This window comes from Aedes albopictus, chromosome 2, assembly GCF_035046485.1.
Source record: "Aedes albopictus strain Foshan chromosome 2, AalbF5, whole genome shotgun sequence".
NCBI classification, from domain to species: domain Eukaryota; kingdom Metazoa; phylum Arthropoda; class Insecta; order Diptera; family Culicidae; genus Aedes; species Aedes albopictus.
The window spans coordinates 507,112,020-507,134,351 of record NC_085137.1 but is presented as its reverse complement, the minus strand read 5'-3'; the positions used below and the strand labels follow the sequence as shown (position 1 = coordinate 507,134,351).

Genomic DNA, 22,332 nt, shown 5'->3' with positions numbered 1-22,332 from the left:
ACCTCCATTTAGGTAGGATCCATTTAGGTAAAATCTATTTAGGTCCCTCCATTTAGGTAACGTTACCTAAATGGAATTTGATTGTCATTGGTCATCATTGATGACGTCAAACCCGCCATCAACCTATCATTAACCTGTTTTCATTTTGGCCGGCAAACCCAATATAGACCCAACAGTTGCTCGATGTTGGTCCAACAATGACCCAACATACAATAAAAATTGACCCGACTTTGACCCGACATTCAACAATTTTTCAGTCTGGCGGAATTTTGCAGGGTTTTTCGTGTTTCGTGCCCTTCTAGTCATTTGAATGACAAGTCTGACCTGAGACCCTCCAAAACCCCCGAAAATGCTCCTAAAGCCCCTCCTTTCCTGAGACTCCCTTGAAAGTCCTCTGAAACTCCGCATGACTCCCTTTAAATCTCCTAGTCAATCTCCTTTCTTGAACTTATTTTCAACCTTGTACTCCATTTAGGTAATAGACTGAATCCATTTAGGTAATGAATCCATTTAGGTAAAAATTCTATTTAGGCAGTCCCGACTCATTACCTAAATGGAGGTTTTGGTGTATCAATAACCTGAAAATACAAATAAAAACAAATTGGGACTTTTCCTTTGACTTTTCAATTTTATTCTGTATTTTATTTGTATGCTTAGCCATATCAAACAAATATCTAAATCTGTGAATATCAACTACCTTCGATGATATTGATGGTTGCAGAAAAGCTTCTTCGAACACAACACGAATACCTTGGTACGGTTTTCATCGTGACTTTATGATTTCATGTCGTAGTTGTTTCTCTAAAAGTTTGGAGCAAAGCTATGTTGAAATTTAATTTCTTTTATTTTTTTATGATTCAATACCTAATGCTATACCACACAGCAATCCTTCAAATTAGCGAAAAATGTTAATTGCTTTCACAAGTACCAGAAAGGCGCACAAAGTGAACGTATACCGGCCTATAATGGAACGTGGTCATTTTATCCGAGCTACTTTGTTTATCGTTATATTTTTATTGACATCCAAGTCATGGCCTACTATGACTGTAAAACTTTTCGAACATTTGGCACTGTCGATAAAAACGAGGAGAATGGCAGTCGAAATAACTTCTTCTACATGCCAATAAGGAGAAGATGGTTTACACACATACCTAAATACTGGTAAAATTCTATTACAACTCCCATAAATATTTTTTTAAACTTGTCTGGGCAACATTTTGTATGGAAAATTTTGAATATGTTTTTACCCGTTTACTCTATTAATATGATACGTTACTAATGAGCGACCTCATACGAGCCCATTAGGCTACACTCAAGGTTGAAAGGAAGAAAATGCAAGTCTTAGACACATTCCACGCGTTACGTTTTGTGCGAGTATCAAACTTTTGCTTCCAAAAATTGATATCTTGTCATATACATACCAACCAGCATATCAAACGATCAGATTTGGATAGAAGATTCAGTTTATGCTTTCTAATTGGGAAATGGACATTTGTACTTCGAAAGAAAACAAGAAATACAGCGTAACGGGCACCATCGCAAAAAATGACGAATTTTGACCGAACGCCAAGAAATTTGCTACTTTCTAGAAGCAGTTTTCAAAGTTTCAGGTACTATTAGAAGAATATAGGTAATTATCTTCATTTTAGTGCAAAAAAGAACCAAAATCGACAGCAGGAGTTCGGAAATATCGTTCAATGAAGTTCAGAAGTGCGTGGAATGTGTCGTTATATAAATAAATTTTTGAAAAAAAAAATTGTTCTAGGACCGCCGATAGAACTTTCTTGTTTTAGCCTCAAATGAAAGGGGGGACCTTCAGCTTTCGTTTGGTGGGTGTTTTAGCGATACCGATTTTTTTAAAATAATTTTGTTCTACCAGACACACCGTGACGCTGTTCCTCAAATCGTGCTCGCTGCATCCGCCGCCTAGCCCGTAGACAGGCCGCCGGTTGTCTTCCATTTCAGGGGTAAACTCAAATAGATATGGTCGCATCGCGACCACGCGAGAGCACCGATACAAGCTCGTCGCCGTCTAAACCAAGTAGGTATCGCTCACGGCGGAGCTCTTCCCTAAATACCCCTTCATCGAAGTATGATGTCTTCCACCTGCGAGGGTTCGGCCTGCTGTTGTTGATGTCGATACTGTAGTGAACCGCCAGGGAATCGATGTGAGTGTAGCTATCATCTACTCTCCAGTTTGAAGTACTTGCTAGGCCAGGACCACAAAAAGTAACGTCAATAATCGAATAAAGATACTCTTGGTACCGTAAACCGGGGTCAAATTGATATCCGGGTCGAAATTGATCAGATGTTTTTCGGTTAAATTAAGCATACTTTAAATAGTTTCACTTCAAATATCGTTTAGTACTCGATTCCTACAGCACGATACATGTGAAGAAACTATTAAAAGTATGCTCAATCTTACTGAAAATCGTCTGATCAATTTCGACCCGGAGATCAATTTGACCCCGGTTTACGGTATGTCAGGCCATTCGGCCGAAGGTCATTAGGCCGAAGGCCATTAGGCCGAATAGTCATTAGGCCGAATGGTCATTAGGCCCATTGGTCATCAGGCCGAATGGTCATTGGGTCTTCTTCTTGCCGTTACGTCCCCACTGAGACAAAGCCTGCTTCTCAGCTTAGTGTTCTATAAACACTTCCACAGTTATTAACTGAGAGCTTCATCTGCAAATGACCATTTTGCATGTGTGTATCGTGTGACAGGCACGAAGATACTTTATTGATGCTGAATCTACTGATATTTTACCCATGTTTGTTTCCTTCTTTTAAACATAGGCTGTTCTTTGTAGTATCATTGCTAAAATAGTTTTTGGCGCTGAAACTGCTGATATTCAATTCACTAATTAATCCTTCTATAAAACATAGGCTATTCTTTCTAGTTTCATTGTTTAACTAGTTTTTGGTGAAAATTGTTGAAAAAAGTAAAAAAACAGATCCCTTTACAGGCTCATAACGGCTAACTTTCAATTCGTCCTTATGACCATTCGGCCTAATGACCTTTCGGCCTAATGACCATTCGACCTAATGACCTTCGGCCTAATGGCCTTCGGCCTAATGACCTTCGGCCTAATGACCCAGCATCCTCTAGCAGGATCTGACCCCGCTGGTTAGTAAACCGGCTTCTCCATTTAACGGCCCACGCATTGAAGTCACACACTATTACCACCGGCCTTCGCCCTATCAGGACCATACAGTCCAGAATCTGCGTGAATTACTAGATCGACCACCGCGAAGGCGTATGACAGACCCCGTTTACTTTGGCGACCACGCCGCCCTCATAAGTAGTAGACACCAACTCCTGGACGGGGTATTTACCCGTCGTTCATATCGCTGTCATTTATATGGACCAATCCGCTACCCAATTGTCGAATCAGGTGGGTACTCGGCATGGGTCCGCTATGATGGCGATATCCGTGCCCCAGTCAAAAACTTGCTCAGAAACTGTCTGACAAAGCAGCTGCTGAGCTGTGTCACAGTGGATCAGGTTCAGCTGCGTTACACTGTGATTTATTCACTACGGCTTTCTTGAAGGCTGGGCACCTTGAACCACCCGTTGGGTGCCTGTTGTTCACGGATTTCCCGGAATAAATCAAACGCGTGGGTGGACTCGTGCAACCTTGTGCCTTTTGGCTTTCGGCGTCGCATCACCTGCACAGCTTGCTTCTACCAGGGCCCTTGGAGTTCCATGACTTGTGTCCTGGCTCCAGACACCTGAAGCAAACCCACGGTGGCCCCTTCCGTAGCCGAACGGCTGTGGCTGCCACATGCACCTCACACTGTTGCCGCAGTGCCTTGACGAGTTCTTCCACTTCAGTGATCTCGTCTAGGTTCTTCACCATGAGGTGCCGCTGCTGTAAGCACCCTCCACTGGACGCTTTCGCCAAAGACCTCTTCCGCCAGACTTTTGAAGGCGGCGCGTTTTCGCTTCATGTTGCGCTTGAGTTCTAGGATCATTTCAACCGTACGAGTACGTACTGCGCAGTCTAGCGTGGTTCAAAAAATCGTTTTTGCTCCACACCGCTTATTCGATTCGTAACCAGATTCTAAGCCTTCTCCCAAAAATTGAGCTGATTTGGTGGAAAATTGAGAGTGCACAAGCTCTTCAAAGTTTGTATGGGAATTACTATGGGAAAAGGACGTTTTTCATTCAATTGACCGTAGCATTTCCCCAGGTGCCCTAGAGTGTTAGTTGACCCTTGGTACCCTAGGCGTCCGATTTGAATGTGGTCTTCGGCAAAGTTGTAGGTGATAGAGTAGCCTAGGAGTACCAAGGGTCAACTAACACTCTAGGGCACCTGGGGAAATGCTACGGTCAATTGAATGAAAAACGTCCTTTTCCCATAGTAATTCCCATACAAACTTTAAAGAGCTTGTGCACTCTCAATTTTCCACCAAATCAGCTCAATTTTTGGGAGAAAGCTTAGAATCTGGTTACGAATCGAATAAGCGGCGTGGAGCAAAAACGATGTTTTGAACCACGCTACAGTGCGCACGTTGGTTCCCTGATCCGAGCTTGGCGTTGCTTAGTATCGCCTTCCAGACGTACTTGTGAAGCGCCCTGTACCATCCAGGGGCTGCACTAAACACTACACGGAATGTGATATCTTTCATATCATTACAGTCCGACATCTTTTTAATAAACTATATTGAAGTATCACAAACCATCACTTATCTTATATTACAACGATTCACTTTTTCATATATCACCTTAACATTTTCTGTATTTCTTCATCGAACTACTAAGTTTAACAATCTAGAGAAACTTCTAGCTACTTCTTGACCCGACTACTAAGTCCTACCTTCAGCCTTAGGACAGTATCTAGAGGTGTCCCACATGGGAGCTCAAGACTTATCCGATGTGCTGCCTGCGTTAACGTTGTCACCGAACTCCCCGACTGAAGCCAAAGCCTCAGTATTTTTAGCCCAAATTTCCTAGCAATGCCTTCAGGGATAGTATCCGCTTGGCCTTGCGAGCACCACCAGACAGCTACTTACCTGATGGCTGCCTCATCCGCTTCTGCGCGCGAGTGCTTATCACAAGCAGTCGCATCCGCCACACCTTTTGGTCTTCCTGCGAAAGCGAAGGCCACCGTCTGAGTAGACTTCGTAACCTTTGCTATCGCCGATTCTGCCACTGCTGCAGTTGTGACGAGTCTCTCGTGATCTTGCTTGGCATCGTCCATCGACTTACGAAGTCGTAATAGGGCCGTTTTAAGATCCTTGCTTATATTGAACTTCGTGAACACAAAGTCTATTATCTTGCCGAGCTGTTTGGACAGCCACCTCTACTGCAGACAGCCACAGCCCGTCTCGTTTTTGGTTGATGGCCCTTATCAACCACGCTCCGTCCACTATCTCTCCCGGAGGCTAGACGGGAAATGAATCCCACACTGGATATGCCCGGGCAGCTTCCAGCTCCTGACTGCTTACTTTTCCTTAACCTAGCCAACCCATTTCGTGCGAAGAGGTTAGCCTTACCACTACTTCCACTAGTTTTCTGATTTGTTTTATTTGTGCTCATTGTTAGATCCCTCGAGTAGCACGGGAAAGAAGGTCCACAACCCCAGAGCCCTACATTAACGCGGTAAGGGACGAATTGTTGTGGATGGTGTTCAAGTAGCCCACAGACCCCGTAAACGATCGAGCATCTTTTCCACCACCCCAATCACTTATTCCTCGGCACCTAGGACTTCAGCACGGGTCGCTTGTCACCTTGATTTGGGGTTAGTAGTCCTATTCTTAGCCAGCGACTACGCAGCTGACTCACAGGCGAAGGGATTCGTCAGTCCCTGAGACTGTAACCCCTGATGTCATATGAGACGCCATTGGGACTCCCTTAAACGCCCCTGAGACCTACTGATACACCCTGCGGTGTCCCTCAAATGCTCCTGATCTACTGGAACTCCCCTGAGACCACTTGAAGTGCCCCTGAGGCCCCCTGGGATATCCCTGGGAACCCCTCCCTTTACATTCCCATAAAACTCCTCCTGGCCGCTGTTGTCATAGTTACCGTCATTATCATATTTTCATATGCACAGTAATAGTTCTGAGTAGCTCCCCCTCTTTTTATGCAGGGCTTAGATAACCCAATACGCCGCCGGTGAAATGTACTTCGACGCACACGTCTAAAACCCAGTCGATCAATCTTACGGTGTATGACGCCACTTTTAGGTTTAATATGCTTCGATTTCAGTTAGTTTTGTATCTGTTTCTGTTATCAAAACACGCCAACATTTTAGAAGCCGGGGCCCGTGGCGCAGTGGCTACACGTTCGCTTCATGAGCGGATGGTCATGGGTTCGATCCCAGCCCCGGCACTTCGTCAGTTGCTCTTCCCCCCGAGAGCGGCTGGCACTTGACCCTCTTCTGAGCTCTCATAGCTCAAACGGACCCGGATAATTGGATATCGGCGAACGGCAACCCATAATGGACGACCCCCAATCGGACTGGAAAAGGAACAACAGCCACACATCATTTCATCATCGAGCTCATCATTTTACCAAGTACAGGGTAGAAAAGTGAAAGCAGCACAAAGGCAAACCAGTTCGATATAGTAGAATAAGAATATAATAGAATACATTTAGGCGCTGCACAAAGTGTAAGTGCGGCCGCCAATTGGAATCGCTCACGTAGTGCCCTAGTGGACAAAAGAGCTATAAAATAGGTTAAGTGGTTAAGAATAAAACAAAATATGGAACATTTTAGAAATTATACATTTTTTTAATAAAACAATATTGTTTGTTATACCTACCTCGTATTCCCATTTGATTTGTTTTAAACATTCAGAGTCCTTACTACCATCGTTTGAACACACAACACTTCACAAGATTCAGCCACCCAACAGTCGAACACACTTTTCAAGCACCATTCCACAAACAGCACAACTCCACCCAGTCCAATAAACCGTGTAGACTTTCGCCTGTATGTTGTTGATCCTTGTTCTGTGAGCAGTAAGATTGATAACCGCAATTATTTTCCCTCTCTCCTCTCGGCTCTCACCCCATCCGTTCCCGCGCTTGGGTGGCCAGGTTGGCAACGTCCCAGCCGGTCGCGACAACGAGATGTACCCGCGGTGCCCAGAACCAGCCGAACCCCGTGCATCGACCGGGACACGGTCATGCGGATCAATCGTCGTCCCGTACGACACCGATCTTGCGACAACTTTTGGCCCCCGTCGTCGGCACGTACTCCTTCGCCTCTGGAGAGAACGGGCGGACCTTCCGTAGGGGATAGCGAAGGTGGGTCTTTTGCATACGATGGCGTTCGTCGATACGGTAGCAACGAAAGTGTGTACTTTGACGTGGAAAAGGTTTGCAAGCAGCACAAAATCGATCCACTGCGAAGCAAGTTCGACAAGGCCAACGTCGTCCTTGTCGATTGGGGGCGGAAGGGAAGGGGAAGGGAGGATAATGGATCTTATGACAAACGATGCCGGGAAAAAGCTGATGACACTGCTAATAATTCCATCAATAGAGGTGAAAATATTGAAAGTGAAAAGCGTCCATCAGTGCCGCGGGGTATGACAGGCGATGTCAAAAGGGAAACCTTCGACGAGATTGAGCAAACATTGGAACCACCTTCGCCACCTCCGAGACGGTATTTTCTACCCATGGAGCAGATCCAATCTGGGATGGGGGTGGAAATTTTACTTCGATGTTACAAACTATCTCCCGAGCAAGATGAACTACGGAAAGATCCCATCTCACCTACAATGTATAATTACCAGGACAAAATTAAACCAGCTGGGGGACCTGTTCCGGAAAGTGATGGCATTCTGCACCAGGATGGAATCCAATCAAAACCACCACTCAAAGTCAGGAGCACTTCAACGAAACGCAGTAAACCACCCACTCCGGTGCACTTCTCCGGCGGTCACAATAGTGACATTCATAATTTGGACAGTTCGGTTGTCGGCAGGAGGGATGAGCTCGATATACAGTATGTAAAATAAGTAGATTGTACGTATGTACAGTAATTTTCATCATTCGGAAATGGCTTCATAATTTTTTTTTATTCCCGGGAACACGTGAATTATCTAAATTTTTAATTTGTGATTGAGTTTGGAATTTGCTTGTAAGCAGCCACATGGGGCTGTCCATAAACCACGTGGTCATGGGGGGGTCGGCCAATGACCATTTTGTATGGACGAATAAAAAAATTTGTATGGACTAATGACCACGCGGGGGGGGGGGGGGGGGGTGGTTTGAGAAGTCCCAAAAAAAATGACCACGTGGTTTATGGACAGCCCCCATGGGCATCATGCTTCTTTGGAGACATTTAAGCTGTTATTTAGTCGACTGCTGGAGTTTGTATGTACCAGTTTCAATCACGCTAACAGTAATTAAGCTATTTATATTGAGCTATTTTTCGTATGATGCAAAGGGACTGAAATACTTATTTCACATACTGTAACTTCCGACATCGATTTGATTTTCAATATTACCGCCGGTTCTAGTCCAGCAACGCCACCACAAATCACCGTCACCGAATGCCGGGATTCCACGCCGGATGCAGCCACTAATCACTTCGACAATCGCTACCCCATGGGGCACCAGCATTCGGATCAGCAGCAGCAGCGTCAAACAATGCTACCGAAAACAAGCGACCAATTATTAAATGAAATAATAGATGGAAATCATAATTACAATGAAAAACTAATTACAAACAGCGGTCGATCCGATATGGAATCCCATCCGGCGACGACTTCGGCAACCTTCACCGAAAGCGACCGCCAATGTCGCCGCCGCGCCCAACAGCTCCCTAACGAGCAACATTCAAAATTAAATGTATCAAATCAGGCAAATCGTAATTGGATTAATTTAAATTCAAATGAAATTCATCCCTATGCCTATGGCGGTTCATCTGCTGATGCTCCTGCTGAAGCCCCGTCGTCGTCATTCCACAACGATCCGGCTGCTGCAGGCCAATGGGGAGAAGATTCACCGACGACAGCTGCTACACGTATGACACAAACACGTGTCGTCCTTTGCAATCCGATGATGGCCACCGCTTCGACTACCGATGATGCTTCTGACACCGTTTCACGCCCACTGATGGCCGGGCCTAATGACCGGACGCCAATAGCGACACACGTCGTCAACGATGACAACGATGACGACGACAAGGACAATCCAGCCGTTCGCAATAATTACGATAATAAAAGTGTTAAAAGTAATTACGGGGATCCAATTCGAGCAGCGGCGCCGGACGAAGGTGGCGTGGAGCGACACGGCCAACGGCGATTGGAAAGATCCGACAGCCGGGACTCGTCACGAAGCTGGCGGGTTGATGAGCTTCTCGAGTTTCCACCTCCGCCGCCGTATTTGTGTCTTTGCGAGGACGAGTCCATCCCTTCCGGGAGGTGTTCCGAGGAACGTTCGGCGCTGGGAAGCAGCCGCTCGTCCGACGGTGGAGGTGATTATGTGTCTGTGAACTACGTGTTTCATGTGTGGTATTGCATTTTTTATCATGTCGGCGAAGTTGAGTTTGTGTCACGATTTTTGTTGGGTTTTGGTTTCTTTTTGCAAATGCAGCTTAAAAATGTAGAAGAGGTTTTGATAGTAACTGGATGGCTGTAGATTATTGTTTTACGATGGAATTTGGAGAAGTGCCCTTGTGGTGTTTTAGCAGAAATACCATAAATCGAATTTAGAAGTAAACTTTTCTCCTATGCACACGCCATAGAATGTTCAGTGAGTCTTAAGGTTTTGTGTCTATCTTTGAAGCAAATAATGCAACGCAAACCAAAACTTACATTGCCAACATGGATTGTTCCGAACATGTTTGCGTTCTAGTGAGAGGTTTTGTTTTGTGGAATCCCATTTTGGATTTTACTGATTGAGTCGTTTCAGGAGATTTGTTTAAGTACTCTTTTAGAAATCCTTGCATTGATTCCTTCTCAAATTTTTGCGTGGATTATGTTTGGAAAATCATTCAGGGATTTTTTTTCAGAAAATTTGGCACGTATTTCTCCAGAAAGTTCTCCAAGTATTTTTAATAAAATTATTGATTGGCGTGCCTCAAAATACCACATGTCAGAAAGTTCGATGGGCCCCCTTCTCATTTCGTTCTATACGACGTCACGATTCTCTGGTCAAGTTTTCAGCTAAATCCGTTAACATTTGGGTGGTGCTAAACTCATTTGCAGTTTGTATGGGAGTTTATATGGGAAAACATCGTTTTTAGCATTTTTCTCATGAGGGGCACTATTTTTACTTAAAACACATAACCGATTATATAGAACTATAGTCTCACATGTGCTGAAAAACTTTGTCGAAGACCGCAAAGTCATCCGAAGCTTGTAAGAAAATATATTACATGTAGACCATCTGGTGGTGCTTAACATTTAACAAGTAAAGGAATAACAATAGCAATAAATTCTCATTGAATGAGCCCGTACTGTCCAGGCTATAGCTTTTTTCGCAAGTGTCTGATCCCGTTGCGGTCTTCGACAAAATTTTTCGGCATATCCCAGGCTATATTTCTATAGGACTGATTACGTGTTTTAAGGGAAATTAGAACCCCTCAGAAGAAAAATGCAAAAAAAAAAAACGATGTTTTCCCATATAACTACCCATATAAACTTCTAAAGAGTTTAGCACCGCCCTAATGTTAACGGATTTAGCTGAAAATTTGACCAGAGCATCGAGGCATCATATAGAACGAAATGAGAAGGGGACCCATCGAACTTTTTGACATGTGGTTTTGTCATACAAACTTGAGCCACCCTATAGTCCATGGATTGCTACAGAAATTCCCCCAGAGTTCCATCAGTTTCCCTCGAAATTGCTCCAAGGATACTTTCAGAAATCTCTCTATAATTCTCTCAGAAACGACTTAAGGGTAAAGTCTTCGGTATACCAATCCGTGTGGTCAATTAATGATATTTAATGAAACTCAACATATATATACAGGGGATAGAAAAAATGATCGGGACAGGCAAAATTTTCACTCTTCAAAAAATGGTGAAATATCTGTAACTTTTTGAAAAGTGCATAAAAAAATCTAAAATTTTTACTGTAAGTTGAACAACTAGTTGTGTACCAATGGTCAAAATTTGGGAAAGATTGGTCTATTTTACATGATGTTAGAAAGATTTTAGATAAAAGTCATTATTATCCGATAGCCAACTTTGAGCTGTTATATCTCCGGATTCAATGAACCAAATGCAATGAAATTTTGAGCCCAGTGGGTCACTGGGTCAAGTCCGGCAAAAAAAAAGGCCAAGTACGATTTGCACCCCCATAACTTTTTTCTTAACGAAGTATTTCAATGAGAGTTTGCACATTCCGTTGCCTAATGATAGTTGGTGTTACTGCAGGCTCGAATTTGAGATTTTCCGATAGCTTTCTTTTGAGTTCTTGAGATATTCAACATTTCTGAACCTTCCAAGTCTACATTTGCGTATGTTGTTTTCAAATGAAATTAAACACGAGATATTAATCCCTTATTGACCCCATAGGTAATGGGAGACATGTGTAGAACATGTGTTGTCCTTGTAGCACTGTTAATATTTCCTGAATATCTCGATTGATTGTCCGAATCCGTCCTTACAAAACATGAACACTCAAAATAATCATCAAGGATTATTTTCAAGTATTTTTATCGCTCTTATTTGCACCAATACTTGAACATCTGTATAATGTTTGTGATATCAACGAACTGTAGAAATTTTGGACGATCTGATTGAAGTCATGCCTTGACTACAGAGAACCGTAGATGGATAACAATTAGACCTATTTGCATGGGGAATACAATTATTAGCTCCAGAAACCAATGCTACATCGATCAGGAGTAAGTAAACGCCTCGACTAGATTCCTGAGTACCCGGTAAGGCCTGGCTGAAGTCAGGCGTTGAGTTCATTGAGCTGTAGATGAAATGTAATCGCATGTTTTACCTGTGTGGTATCTCTGTGGACTTCATAAACTCAACACATGTCCTACAGATGTCTCCGATTACCTATGGGGTCAATTAGGGAATAATATCTCGCGTTTAATTTCATTTGAAAACAACAAACGCAAATGTAGACTTGGAAGGTTCAGAAATGTTGAATACATATCTCAAGAACTCAAAAGAAAGCTATCGGAAAATCTCAAATTCGAGCCTGTAGCAACTTCAACTATCATTAGGCAATGGAATGTGCAAACTCCCATTGAAATACTTCGTTAAGAAGAAAGTTATGGGGGTGCAAATCGTACTTGGCCTTTTTTTGCCGGACTTGACCCAGTGACCCACCGGCCTTACTCCGTCCAGAAGTCCAAGAATTTGTTAATCCGGTGTATTTCCAAAACTATAGTGTTGTGCGAGTTTGTGTTCAAAATTTGGTTAAATTCTGTTGAGAAATGGGCTGTTGGTGATTTATTAAACTTTCATTTTTTATCTAGAGTCAAACGGGTTAAAATTTCCTGCAATAGCTTCTTCAGAAATTATTTTGCAAATTTCTTCAGGGATTCCTGCAGAAATTCCCACAAAAGCTCTTTTTGAAACTGCTCCTGCTATTTCGTCAGAAACAACTCCTGAGATTTCTTCAAAGATTTCACCAGAATTTGTTTTTTACTGGTTCTTCCTAAAATAACAAAAAGTATGTGTGAGAATTTTTAAATTTCCAAAGGAATCCCTCAAGCATTTCCTGAATCTCTGAAAAAACTCCTGAAGATATCTGTGGATTTTTCAAGAAGTAATTCTTGAAAATTTTCTGGTAGGTCAGAAATTTCTGAAGAAATTTCTAAAATAATCTCTGGGGAATTCCCTGAGATAACCCTTGGGGGCATATCTGAAAGAATTGCCTATGGTTTCTCTGAAAAAAATCCTTGAAAAATTTCACGAGAAAATTCTGGAGGAATTCCAAATGAAAAACTCCTGACTTTCTGTTTCACAGATTCGTAAGTTGTTCTGTTGTTTAGTTGGTTAAAGCGCCGGAATCGCGATGCGGTGTCGTGGGTTCAAATCTCACCACAACAAGTAGTATTTTTTTTCACAAATTTACCCCTTAATTTGTTAATTAAACACACACTTTGTCTTCTAAATTTAAGTTTTTTCGTCTATTTTAGACATACCAGCCGATTGGTATAGCCAGTAAATGACAATTAAATAATCTGCTAAAGAGATATTTGAAGAAATTTTTTGATAAATTTCTAGAGTAGTTTACGAGAAAATCGTTGCAGAGATTTCAAACAAACACTCTTGAGGAGTTTCGGAAGAAATCCCTGGTGAAATTTCTTGAGTAATCCCTGAAACAACTCCTTGAGAAATGCTCCAAGGAACTTCTTGTACAATTTCGCAAGATATAAGAAGAAGGCTTGCTGCAATTTTAAAGAGCCGAAGCCCTGGGAGAATAATTCAAGGAATCAATGAGAAAATTTCTAAAAATGTTTTTTTTAAGGAATCTCTAAAAGAATAAATAGACGAACTAAAGAAACCTCTCCAAGTACTCCTAGAAATATTGCTTGAAAGCATCCTCGTGAAGGGTCAAGGAATAAATCTCTGGAAAAAAGATCTGACAGAACTCCTGAAGAAAGGTCTAAATAAATTTGAAAATTCAATTATGAAGCAGTCCTTGTAGGAATTTTTCTAAGAAGTTTTGGAGAAAACCCTAGAGGAACTTCTAGAAGAATCTTTTGAGAATTTTCTTATCTTGCCGAGGAATAATTCATGGAGGAATTAAAAAAAATCCTCAAGAAATCTCTGGAGTAATTCTTGATCGTATCCCAGGAGAATATATGGAGGAATACCTGAAAAAATCTCTGAAGGAATTCCAACAAGAATTTCTGAAAAAAAAAATCTTGGAAAACTGTCTGATGGCATCAATAGAAAAGCTCTTGTAAAAATATTTGAGGGAAATCTACGAAGGAGCTCCTACAGAAATCCCTGCAGGAATTCTCGCTTGAATATCTAGACGTAACTCTGCAAGAAACTGTTTAGTATGAATGGAAAAAGTAGTGTGAAACGAGCTCACCAATACTTTTCACGCCCATCGAGGTGGTACTCAAAACACTATCAACGAACGAACGTCTGGACCCAAAAAATCGCACTAGCTTGAGCGTCTTTCATGTACAAATGAATACTTGGTATGCTTCCAAAAGCAGATCAAGCAAATCACGTGAAAACACAGACAATAACTTTTTTGCATGTTCTCTTCTTCCATTTGCCCCAGTTGGTAAATCCCGAGCAAATAGAGCCCAACGTGTTGGCGAGTAATTTACCGAAAAAATAATAATAAGAGGAACTTTACACCGGCAGATACCTACCGACCATCCGGCCGCAATACCTCCGATCAATCGGACAGAAAAGAGTTTGCATTATTTTAATTACAATCGCCACTTCACTGAAACGCTGCTGCGCTGTATGGACTGAAGTGCATCTGGGAGGGGCGGTCGCCTCCGCCTCCACCTCGGTGCATCTCTCGGTCAGTGCCATTCCGAGTGCGCGCGGATCCCTAGCCGGGGGATTATTGTCCTTTCTTTTTTCGAACCCAGCTTCCGAACGCGGCCACCGACCGGTCGTCGGTCAGAGTTGTGAGCTCCAGTGTGTTTACCCACCACGGACCGGGCGCCACGTTCGTGGCCGTTAAGAGGTGGTTTTTATGAATGGGCTTTCTGGTTCCTCCTTGTCCCGTCCAGGCCTTCCACTGGTTTCCCGGTTTCGGTCTGTTTTAATTTCTCTGAAGTGGCCATTCGAGCATTTTCATCCGGTGTGGCGTTTGCACAAAAACAGAAATCCATTTCGGTGTTATTTTTCGCTATTACCCAGGCTGGGATTCGTGATTTATTCGACGGAACTTTTTTTTCTCCCCAATTCAATCCTTCGCGTCAAATTTGCGCGCTCGGATTTTGGAGGGGACGAAATTTTCGATCGAATTTTCTGCGTACCTACAAGGCTCGAGAGTGACGAACCACTTTTCAGTGAACAATATTCATATAACCACACATGCTGATGGACTTTGAGGGACCTGCTGCATCCAAATGTGGACGAGTGGCCTTACTAATGATGATGATGATGCAAATAGTTCGGGGTTCTTTTTTTCGGTTTTTGAAGTTATATGTTTGTTAGTGATTCCATTGATTGCATTTTCAATCAGCAGCGATGATACTTTTGAATTCTCAATAAAATTGTAGCCTCATCGGTGCGCAGTCATTTAATTGAATTATTTGGCTGCAGTTTTTAAAAAGCACTACTGCAGAAGTTGACAAACCGATTGCTTTGACGCCTTACTGATTAAAGCACCGATATGAAATTTACAAAACTGCTTGATGGTGAAAAGATCCTAGGTGAAAAGCAATTAGGATACGAGCACCGGTTGTGGCTAGTCTAGCGTAAATCATTTTTATAAAAATAGCCAAGATTCCAATGAAAACTATATCTATACATATTTTGAAGCAAAAAGGCAAAAAAAAAACAAGCTAATTATTGATTATTGCATGAAAGTGGCATTGGCTATAAGAGAAGAACTGCACCAGTTTTGGCCATATTCTCAACTTTGATTTCACGTGTATTTCTTATGGAAGTGGTCACAATAGATATATAAGAGCTATTTTATTTCAGGAAAATGATTTTTTTCTACCATTTTTAATCAAAATCTATGGTATTTACATCTGTTAACATCATTTTATATTAGAATCTACTCTTCTTCTTCTTCTTCTTCTTTTCCTTCTACTTATTCTTCTTCTTCTTCATCTTCTTCTTCTTTATGGATCTGCGTTCGCACTGGAACTTGGCCGGCCTCTCTTCAACTAAGTGTTCCTTGAGCACTTCCACAGTTATTAATTCTTAACCGATTACAGGAGAAGATGGATGCAACTCTCCGACGGCAGCAAGCAGGATTCCGTGCTGGACGATCCTGTGTGGACCATATTGTCACGCTCCGTATCATTCTGGAGCAAATCAATGAATTCCAAGAGTCTCTCTACCTGGTGTTCATTGATTGCGAAAAAGCTTTCGACCGTCTCAATCGTGGAAACATGTGGGAAGCCCTTAGGCGCAAGGATCTCCCTGAGAAAATCATCGGCCTCATTGAAGCACAGTTCAGGGCATTTTCGTGCAGAGTACTGCACAACGGTGTTTTGTCCGATCCCATCCGTGTATTTGCTGGAGCGAGTCAAGGATGTATCCTATCTTCGCTATTGTTCCTCATCATAAGTGACGAGATCCTGGTAGATGCAATTGATCGTGAACCAAATTGTGAGTTGCTGTGGCAATCCATTACCATGGAACACCTAAATGACTTCGAATTGACTGATGACGTTGCTCTTCTAACCCAACAGCAATCTGATAAGCAGAACAAACTCTATGATCTTGTCAATCGCTTCAATGCAAATCAATGCCAACAAGACCAAATCGTTAGATGTAAACACGGTCAACCCTTCCAGCTTCATGGTAGCTAGGCAAGCAGTAGATAACGTCGAAAGCTTCCAATATCTTGGTAGCCAAATGGTGGCCGATGGCGGTACCAAGATCAACATAGGTACATGGTTCAAAAAGTCGAGAACTGATGCTTTTGCGAGTTTAAGAAATGCATGGAAAACAATCAGATGAGTCGACGCACCAAAATCTGAATTTATAACTCGAACGTGAAATCTGTGCTGTTGTACGCAAGTGAAACTTGGTGTGCATCAGCAAAGAACACTCATCGGCTGCAGGTCTTCATCAATAGATGCCTGTGATATATAATTCATGCAAGGTGGCCTCACAATTGGATCACCAAAGTGGAGCTCCTTCGTCGATGTCATCAAAAGCCGATAGCGACAGAAAATCGGGAGCAAAAGGGGACCCACCTCCCCTTTTGCATTAATCCAAAAAACTTTCGATTAATGCAAAATTTTAGATGGAATAAAAAAAGCTTCCTCTTAGAAAGCTTCTGAAGAAATTTTTAAGAGCATATTCGTAGGAAATTCCGGAGAATTGTTTCAAGAGTTTCGCTGGAAGCATTTTTGAAAGAGTCCTTGGAAAATTTTATGAACAAATTCCTAGAATTATATCTGAAGTATGGATATCTGAAATTTTAGAAGGAATCTTTAAAATATTTTCTGAGGGAATCTCCGGAGAAATTTCTGCTAGTAGTTTTGAAGGAATCCTTGAGAAATTCCTGAAAGCGTCTCAAAAGGAAATTTTGAAGAAGTTTCTGAAGGAATACCAACCGAAAATTCTTGGGAAACACTTGGTGAAACTCCAAGGAGAATAAATTGAAATTCCTAAAACATAATGTATGATTTTCAGTTCTTGATAAATTTCCTCTGGTTTTGCTGTAGAAGTTCCGAGAAAACAATTCTGAAGAATTTTGTGAATCAGTAAACATATTCCTAGAGCTACCCTTGCTGGAAATTCTGAAGGAATTTCTGGGGACCTATACGAAGGAATACTACTGGAACTTCTGAAAGTATCTCTGTATGAGTTTCTGCAGAAATATCTGGAATTCTTTTTAGAATCACTTCCATCCCTGAAGAATCTTCTGATGGTGTTCTAGATCCAGAATTCCCAAAATAATCCTAGCTGGAAGTTTCAGCTGGAATCCATGAAAACTTTTTTGAACGAATGTTTTGAGAAATTTCTTACTAAATGGTTAATGTCATATCTGCACGAAATTCCGAGGATTTTTTTTACAGATTCCCTAGAAGAGTTTTTCTGAGAGTAATTTCTGAAGATATACATAGTGCAATTTCAGAAGGAATTCATAAAAGATTTTCTGGAAGAATCTCTGAAGAAATTTTGAAGGAAATCTAAAGAAATGGCTGAAGGGATATCAAAAGGAATTTCTGAAGAAGTTTCTGAAAGAATACCAGGGGAAACTTCTTGGGAAACGCTTAATGAAACTTCCAGAAGAATTTATTGAGCGTATTTATCCTGTTTGAATCTGAATAATTTGAGAAGTTGGAATTGCTGTAGAATTTTTTTAATTCCTAGAGCTATCCTTGGAGGAAATTCAGGAGGAATTTCTGGAGTTCCAGTACTATTCCTCCAGGGAGAAATACTACTGGAACTCCTTAAAAAATCTCTGTATGGTTTTCTGCAGTGATCTCTAGAATTCCTTAAGGAATTACTGAAAATAATGTTGGAAGAATCTCTGCAGAAATTTATATTCGATATTCTGGATGAATCCCTGAAGTAATTCCTGGAGATTTTCCTGCGAAAAATTTTAGTGGAGTCACAAGCGAAATCTCTGGAGGAGTTCGCGAAGAAATACCCGTACGAATTGCTGAAGGAATTACCAGAAAATTTTCAAAAAAAAAAAAAAAGATGGCTGAAATAATCTCTGACAAAAAACTTTAAAAGAACTTCTGAATGCGTACATGAATCAGCCTGAAGCTGAAAATCATAATAATTAAGAATTATATATACCTTTTGAATCCCTGAATAAAATTATGAAGGATTCATGAGAGAAACTTCCGTTTCCTTCTGAATGATTTTCTAAATGACACTCTAGAAGAATGTCGGTAGTAATATCAGAAAGTTTCAGAAGGAATCCATGAAAAAACTTCCTAGGCCAAATTCTTGGGGAAATTTTGTAGAAATTATGTAATAATTTTCTGAAGAAACTGTATTAATATTATCTGGATTTTTTTTCAAGTCATTGGAAAATTTTATGAATTAATTCCTAGAATAATTTTTGAAGATATACAGGGGATGGCCAAAATGTTTGGGATAGGCAACTTTTTTTTCTCTCACAAAAAAGTTCAACAAGCTATAACTTTAAATAGAGCGCATCAAAAAATCTCTAATTTTGACTGTTTGTCAACCTATTATGTGTGCATCATTGGTACAAATTTGGGCTCGATTGATTAATATTTCGCAAAGTTAGAACCGTTCGAGTAAAACACTATTTTTCAGACAACTCATTTTTGAGGTGTCATATCTCGGAAACCAGTGAACCGAATTGAATGAAATTTTGAACGAACACTAACAATATGTAAATGCTTCACAAACAATTAAAACATGGGTACTTTTTAAACGTTGAAAAAAGTTATCATGGATTGACACTTTTTCGATTTTTCTCGAAAAAATGTAATTTTTTTACATCAATGTCAATAAATTTTAGTGTTGATATCCAAAGATTTTCCAGTTCTGTTCTCAAGTTACCTCTAATCGAATATATTAGAGCCTATTTAGATTGAAGGAAGAACACATTCAGTAATTTTTGTGTGGTATTGTAAATATGACTTATTTTACTCTATATGGGTAAAAATTTCAATCCGGTATAACTTAATTCGCCGTGAAAAAATATTACATTTTATGACGTCGTATTAAGTATCAATATATTGTTGATAATCGTTAAAAATTCATTCAATTCGGTTCACTGGTTTCCGAGATATGACAGTTCAAAAATGAGTTGTCTAAATAATAGTGTTTTAGCCGAACGGTTCTAACTTCGAGAAAAAATAATCAATCGAGCCCAAATTTGTACCAATGATGCACATATAATAGGTTGACAAACAGTCAAAATTTGAGATTTTTTGATGCACTCTATTAAAAGTTACAGCATGTTGAATTTTTTTGTGGGAGAAAAAAAGTTGCCTATCCCAAACATTTTGGCCATCCCCTGTACATTGAGCAATTTTAGAAGGCATCCATGAAAGACTTTCTAGAAGAATCTATGGAAAAATTTCTAAAGGAACCGCTGAAAGAATTTTGGAAGGGAAATTTTCCGATTTTTCATTACGTAACGCTAAAATCGACATTTTCCAACCCCCCTCCCCCCTCCGTAACGCTTTTTTGTATGAAAACCCAAATTTGTTTGTATGGGCCGTAACGCTCGGCCATACTCCTCCCCTTCCTCTAGAGCATAGCTTCCCAACCTCCGTTTCGCGACCCACCAACCGCTTGCAAGCACGCTTAGATTGTTCTACGAAAAGCGCAGTGACGACAGACTGGGGGGTCGCGAGAGCCAAGGTTGGGAACCGTGGCCCTAGAGCGTTACGTAATTTGTGGACGACGCTTTAAGGAATCCCTGAAAAAAATTTAGATGGAAACTTTTGAAAATATTCTGAAGAAATCCCTTACAAAATTTCTGTAGGAATTCTGAACTTTCTGATTTTCTGAAAACATCAGAATTTTGCTTAAGAAATCCGTGGATAATTTTTTTTTTCAAAGAATTTCAGTAGAGATTTAATCCAGCAATTTCTAAGGAAACACAAGGAACTCTGGAAAACTTTCTGTGGCAATCTATGGATGGTTTTATTAAATAATACCTGGAGAACTTCTGGAGGAATCCATGCAAGATTTTCTGAAGTAAATCATCTCTGAAGTGTTTTCTAAAGGAATCCATGCAACAAATTCGGATGGAATCAATGCAAGGTTTTTTTTTGAAACAAGTTCTTAGTTTTTGGATAACTCTTTCGGGAACTTCAGAGAAGTTCAAGATTGAATCTATCGATTTTCTAAGGAAATCCGTGAAAGAATTCTGAAAAGGATTCTTGAAGAAATTCTCAGGAAAGTTTCAGAAGGAATCCCTGACAGAAAAGAGTGCCCAAGGGTATTATCGGCAGATTTGTTCTCTTTGTCATGGAGGGCTTTGTGGGTCAAATTGCCTGAAATTGACTCAACTTGGCTGGGAAGGATTTGAGGCCAACTTTGAGTTCATCAGCGCAAAAACAGCTTGAAATTGGATTAAAATTCTTTATGGACAAAAACAGGATTGAATTTCCAAAACTAAAACTTGTTTTTAAGTTTGTTTTTAACTTTTTTTCTGGAGAGCTGGTTACTCAGTGAGTAGCTTGGAGTAACCTCGATGACACCATTCAATTTTTCTAGAGATTTCCAAAAAATATACCCATGAAACTTGTTGTTTACGTTCTTTGTACATATATCCTTCTTTTTCTTCTGATCCAAGAAAATGAAAATCAATAGTCGATTTTTAACCTTCCGTAACTCGCGCGGTTGACTACCTGCGTCAGCACCACGCCAATGCTGAGTACAAGAAGCGAGGTTTTGTCAACGTTTTGTACAAAAAACAACAGCGCGATCGCTCGAGGGTTAATCAATTGCAAAATTCTAACAAAAAAAATCAAGATTTCCTAGAACCGGCAAGACAATACACAGCATTCAGCATCATTACAGGCCATGGTCCATTGAGCCATGATTGAAAGCTATCATTATACTGGGGTTAATTCGATTTCGATTTAACGATTTATTGATACCATGAAATCCAGAAAACGAACCACCATTCCGCCGAAAACTATATCTGCATCCATCTAGGCCAGGAAGCAACCTCCCATTATCCAATCCCGGATTTCCGTCGTCCCTGTTATTGCTGTTCGTTTGCCAAAAATCCATCCGTTCAGGCTATCACCATTTCAATTAAACTGAAATTGCCCCATTACAGCGCAAATCTGCGATAACCGCAACCCAAGCCCAGCGTTCGGCCCACTACTGCAGCCGTCGTCTCCGTCCTCGTACCACGGTGCGAGCTCTTGGAGCAGGGTCGACAATCCGACAATATCCCAAAGCTGTCGTCAGGATTCAACTTCATCTACGGTCCCAACGCCATCTGCCCACGCCGTTGCTGTTGCTGCTGCTGCTACTGCTGTTGATGTTGGTCCCACGGCCAAACAACGATGGGACGATAATCGCGCTGCAGTAGTGCCTGACACTAGCGGTGGTGGCCACCGTCATCAACTACTGCGCCGGACTGATGATTATTTTAAAACAAATTTAACGGATGATAAATTTTTGAGCGAAAACGTAAATATTGCAAGTAATTTAGGCGGTGACCGATGGGACCAGCAGCAGCAGCAGCAACAACTGCGCAGCAAACTTCGACGAACCAACCATGCTACCGATGACCCTCGGGGGTTCATCGACGACGGCGATGGTGACGATGACGACCGGATGGTCAACAGATTCCATCGCCGGGCGGCGCCGTCCATCGTAGTGCAAACTCACGTTCCGCTGCACAAATCAATCGACGCATTTTTGGACGCCGAGCGGGAGGCGTCAACCGGTGGCAAAAGGTAAATAGGCTCATAAAATTTGGGAAATGTGTTTTCTACAAAACGAACAAAATCGTTTTGTTCAGTACACAAGGTTGCATATAAAAAGTAATAGACGGATCGTGTCTATTGGCATGTATATTTCAAATGTGTTATGTATTTATGAAGAACATTTACGTTCTGAATGCAAAACTTAATTGCAAATTTATTGAATAGGCGGGTACATAGAATCTAAATGCGGATTTTGTTTAGTGTAGGCCAGACTGTACACGGAGAAACGAAAGTACCCAAAAGTGAGTTCAATCCACCCAACTTCGAGGTTGCGTGCGGGAAGCCAATTTTGAGTTGATGAAGTCGATGTTGAGGTAGGTAGTTTGCATTTAGGCGTATTCGG

At 41.3% G+C, this 22,332-nt stretch overlaps 1 protein-coding gene across 1 annotated transcript in view; it reads left to right on the top strand.

Moving 5' to 3' along the window:
• Positions 1–22,332, top strand: part of LOC109413053 (uncharacterized) — a 554,573-nt gene that overhangs the window by 250,453 nt on the left and 281,788 nt on the right. The window contains exons 4-6 of the mRNA XM_062854506.1: positions 7,049–7,967; positions 8,434–9,434; positions 21,332–21,959. Coding sequence (XP_062710490.1) covers positions 7,049–7,967; positions 8,434–9,434; positions 21,332–21,959 — 2,548 coding nt within the window. The remainder of the gene's footprint in view (positions 1–7,048; positions 7,968–8,433; positions 9,435–21,331; positions 21,960–22,332) is intronic.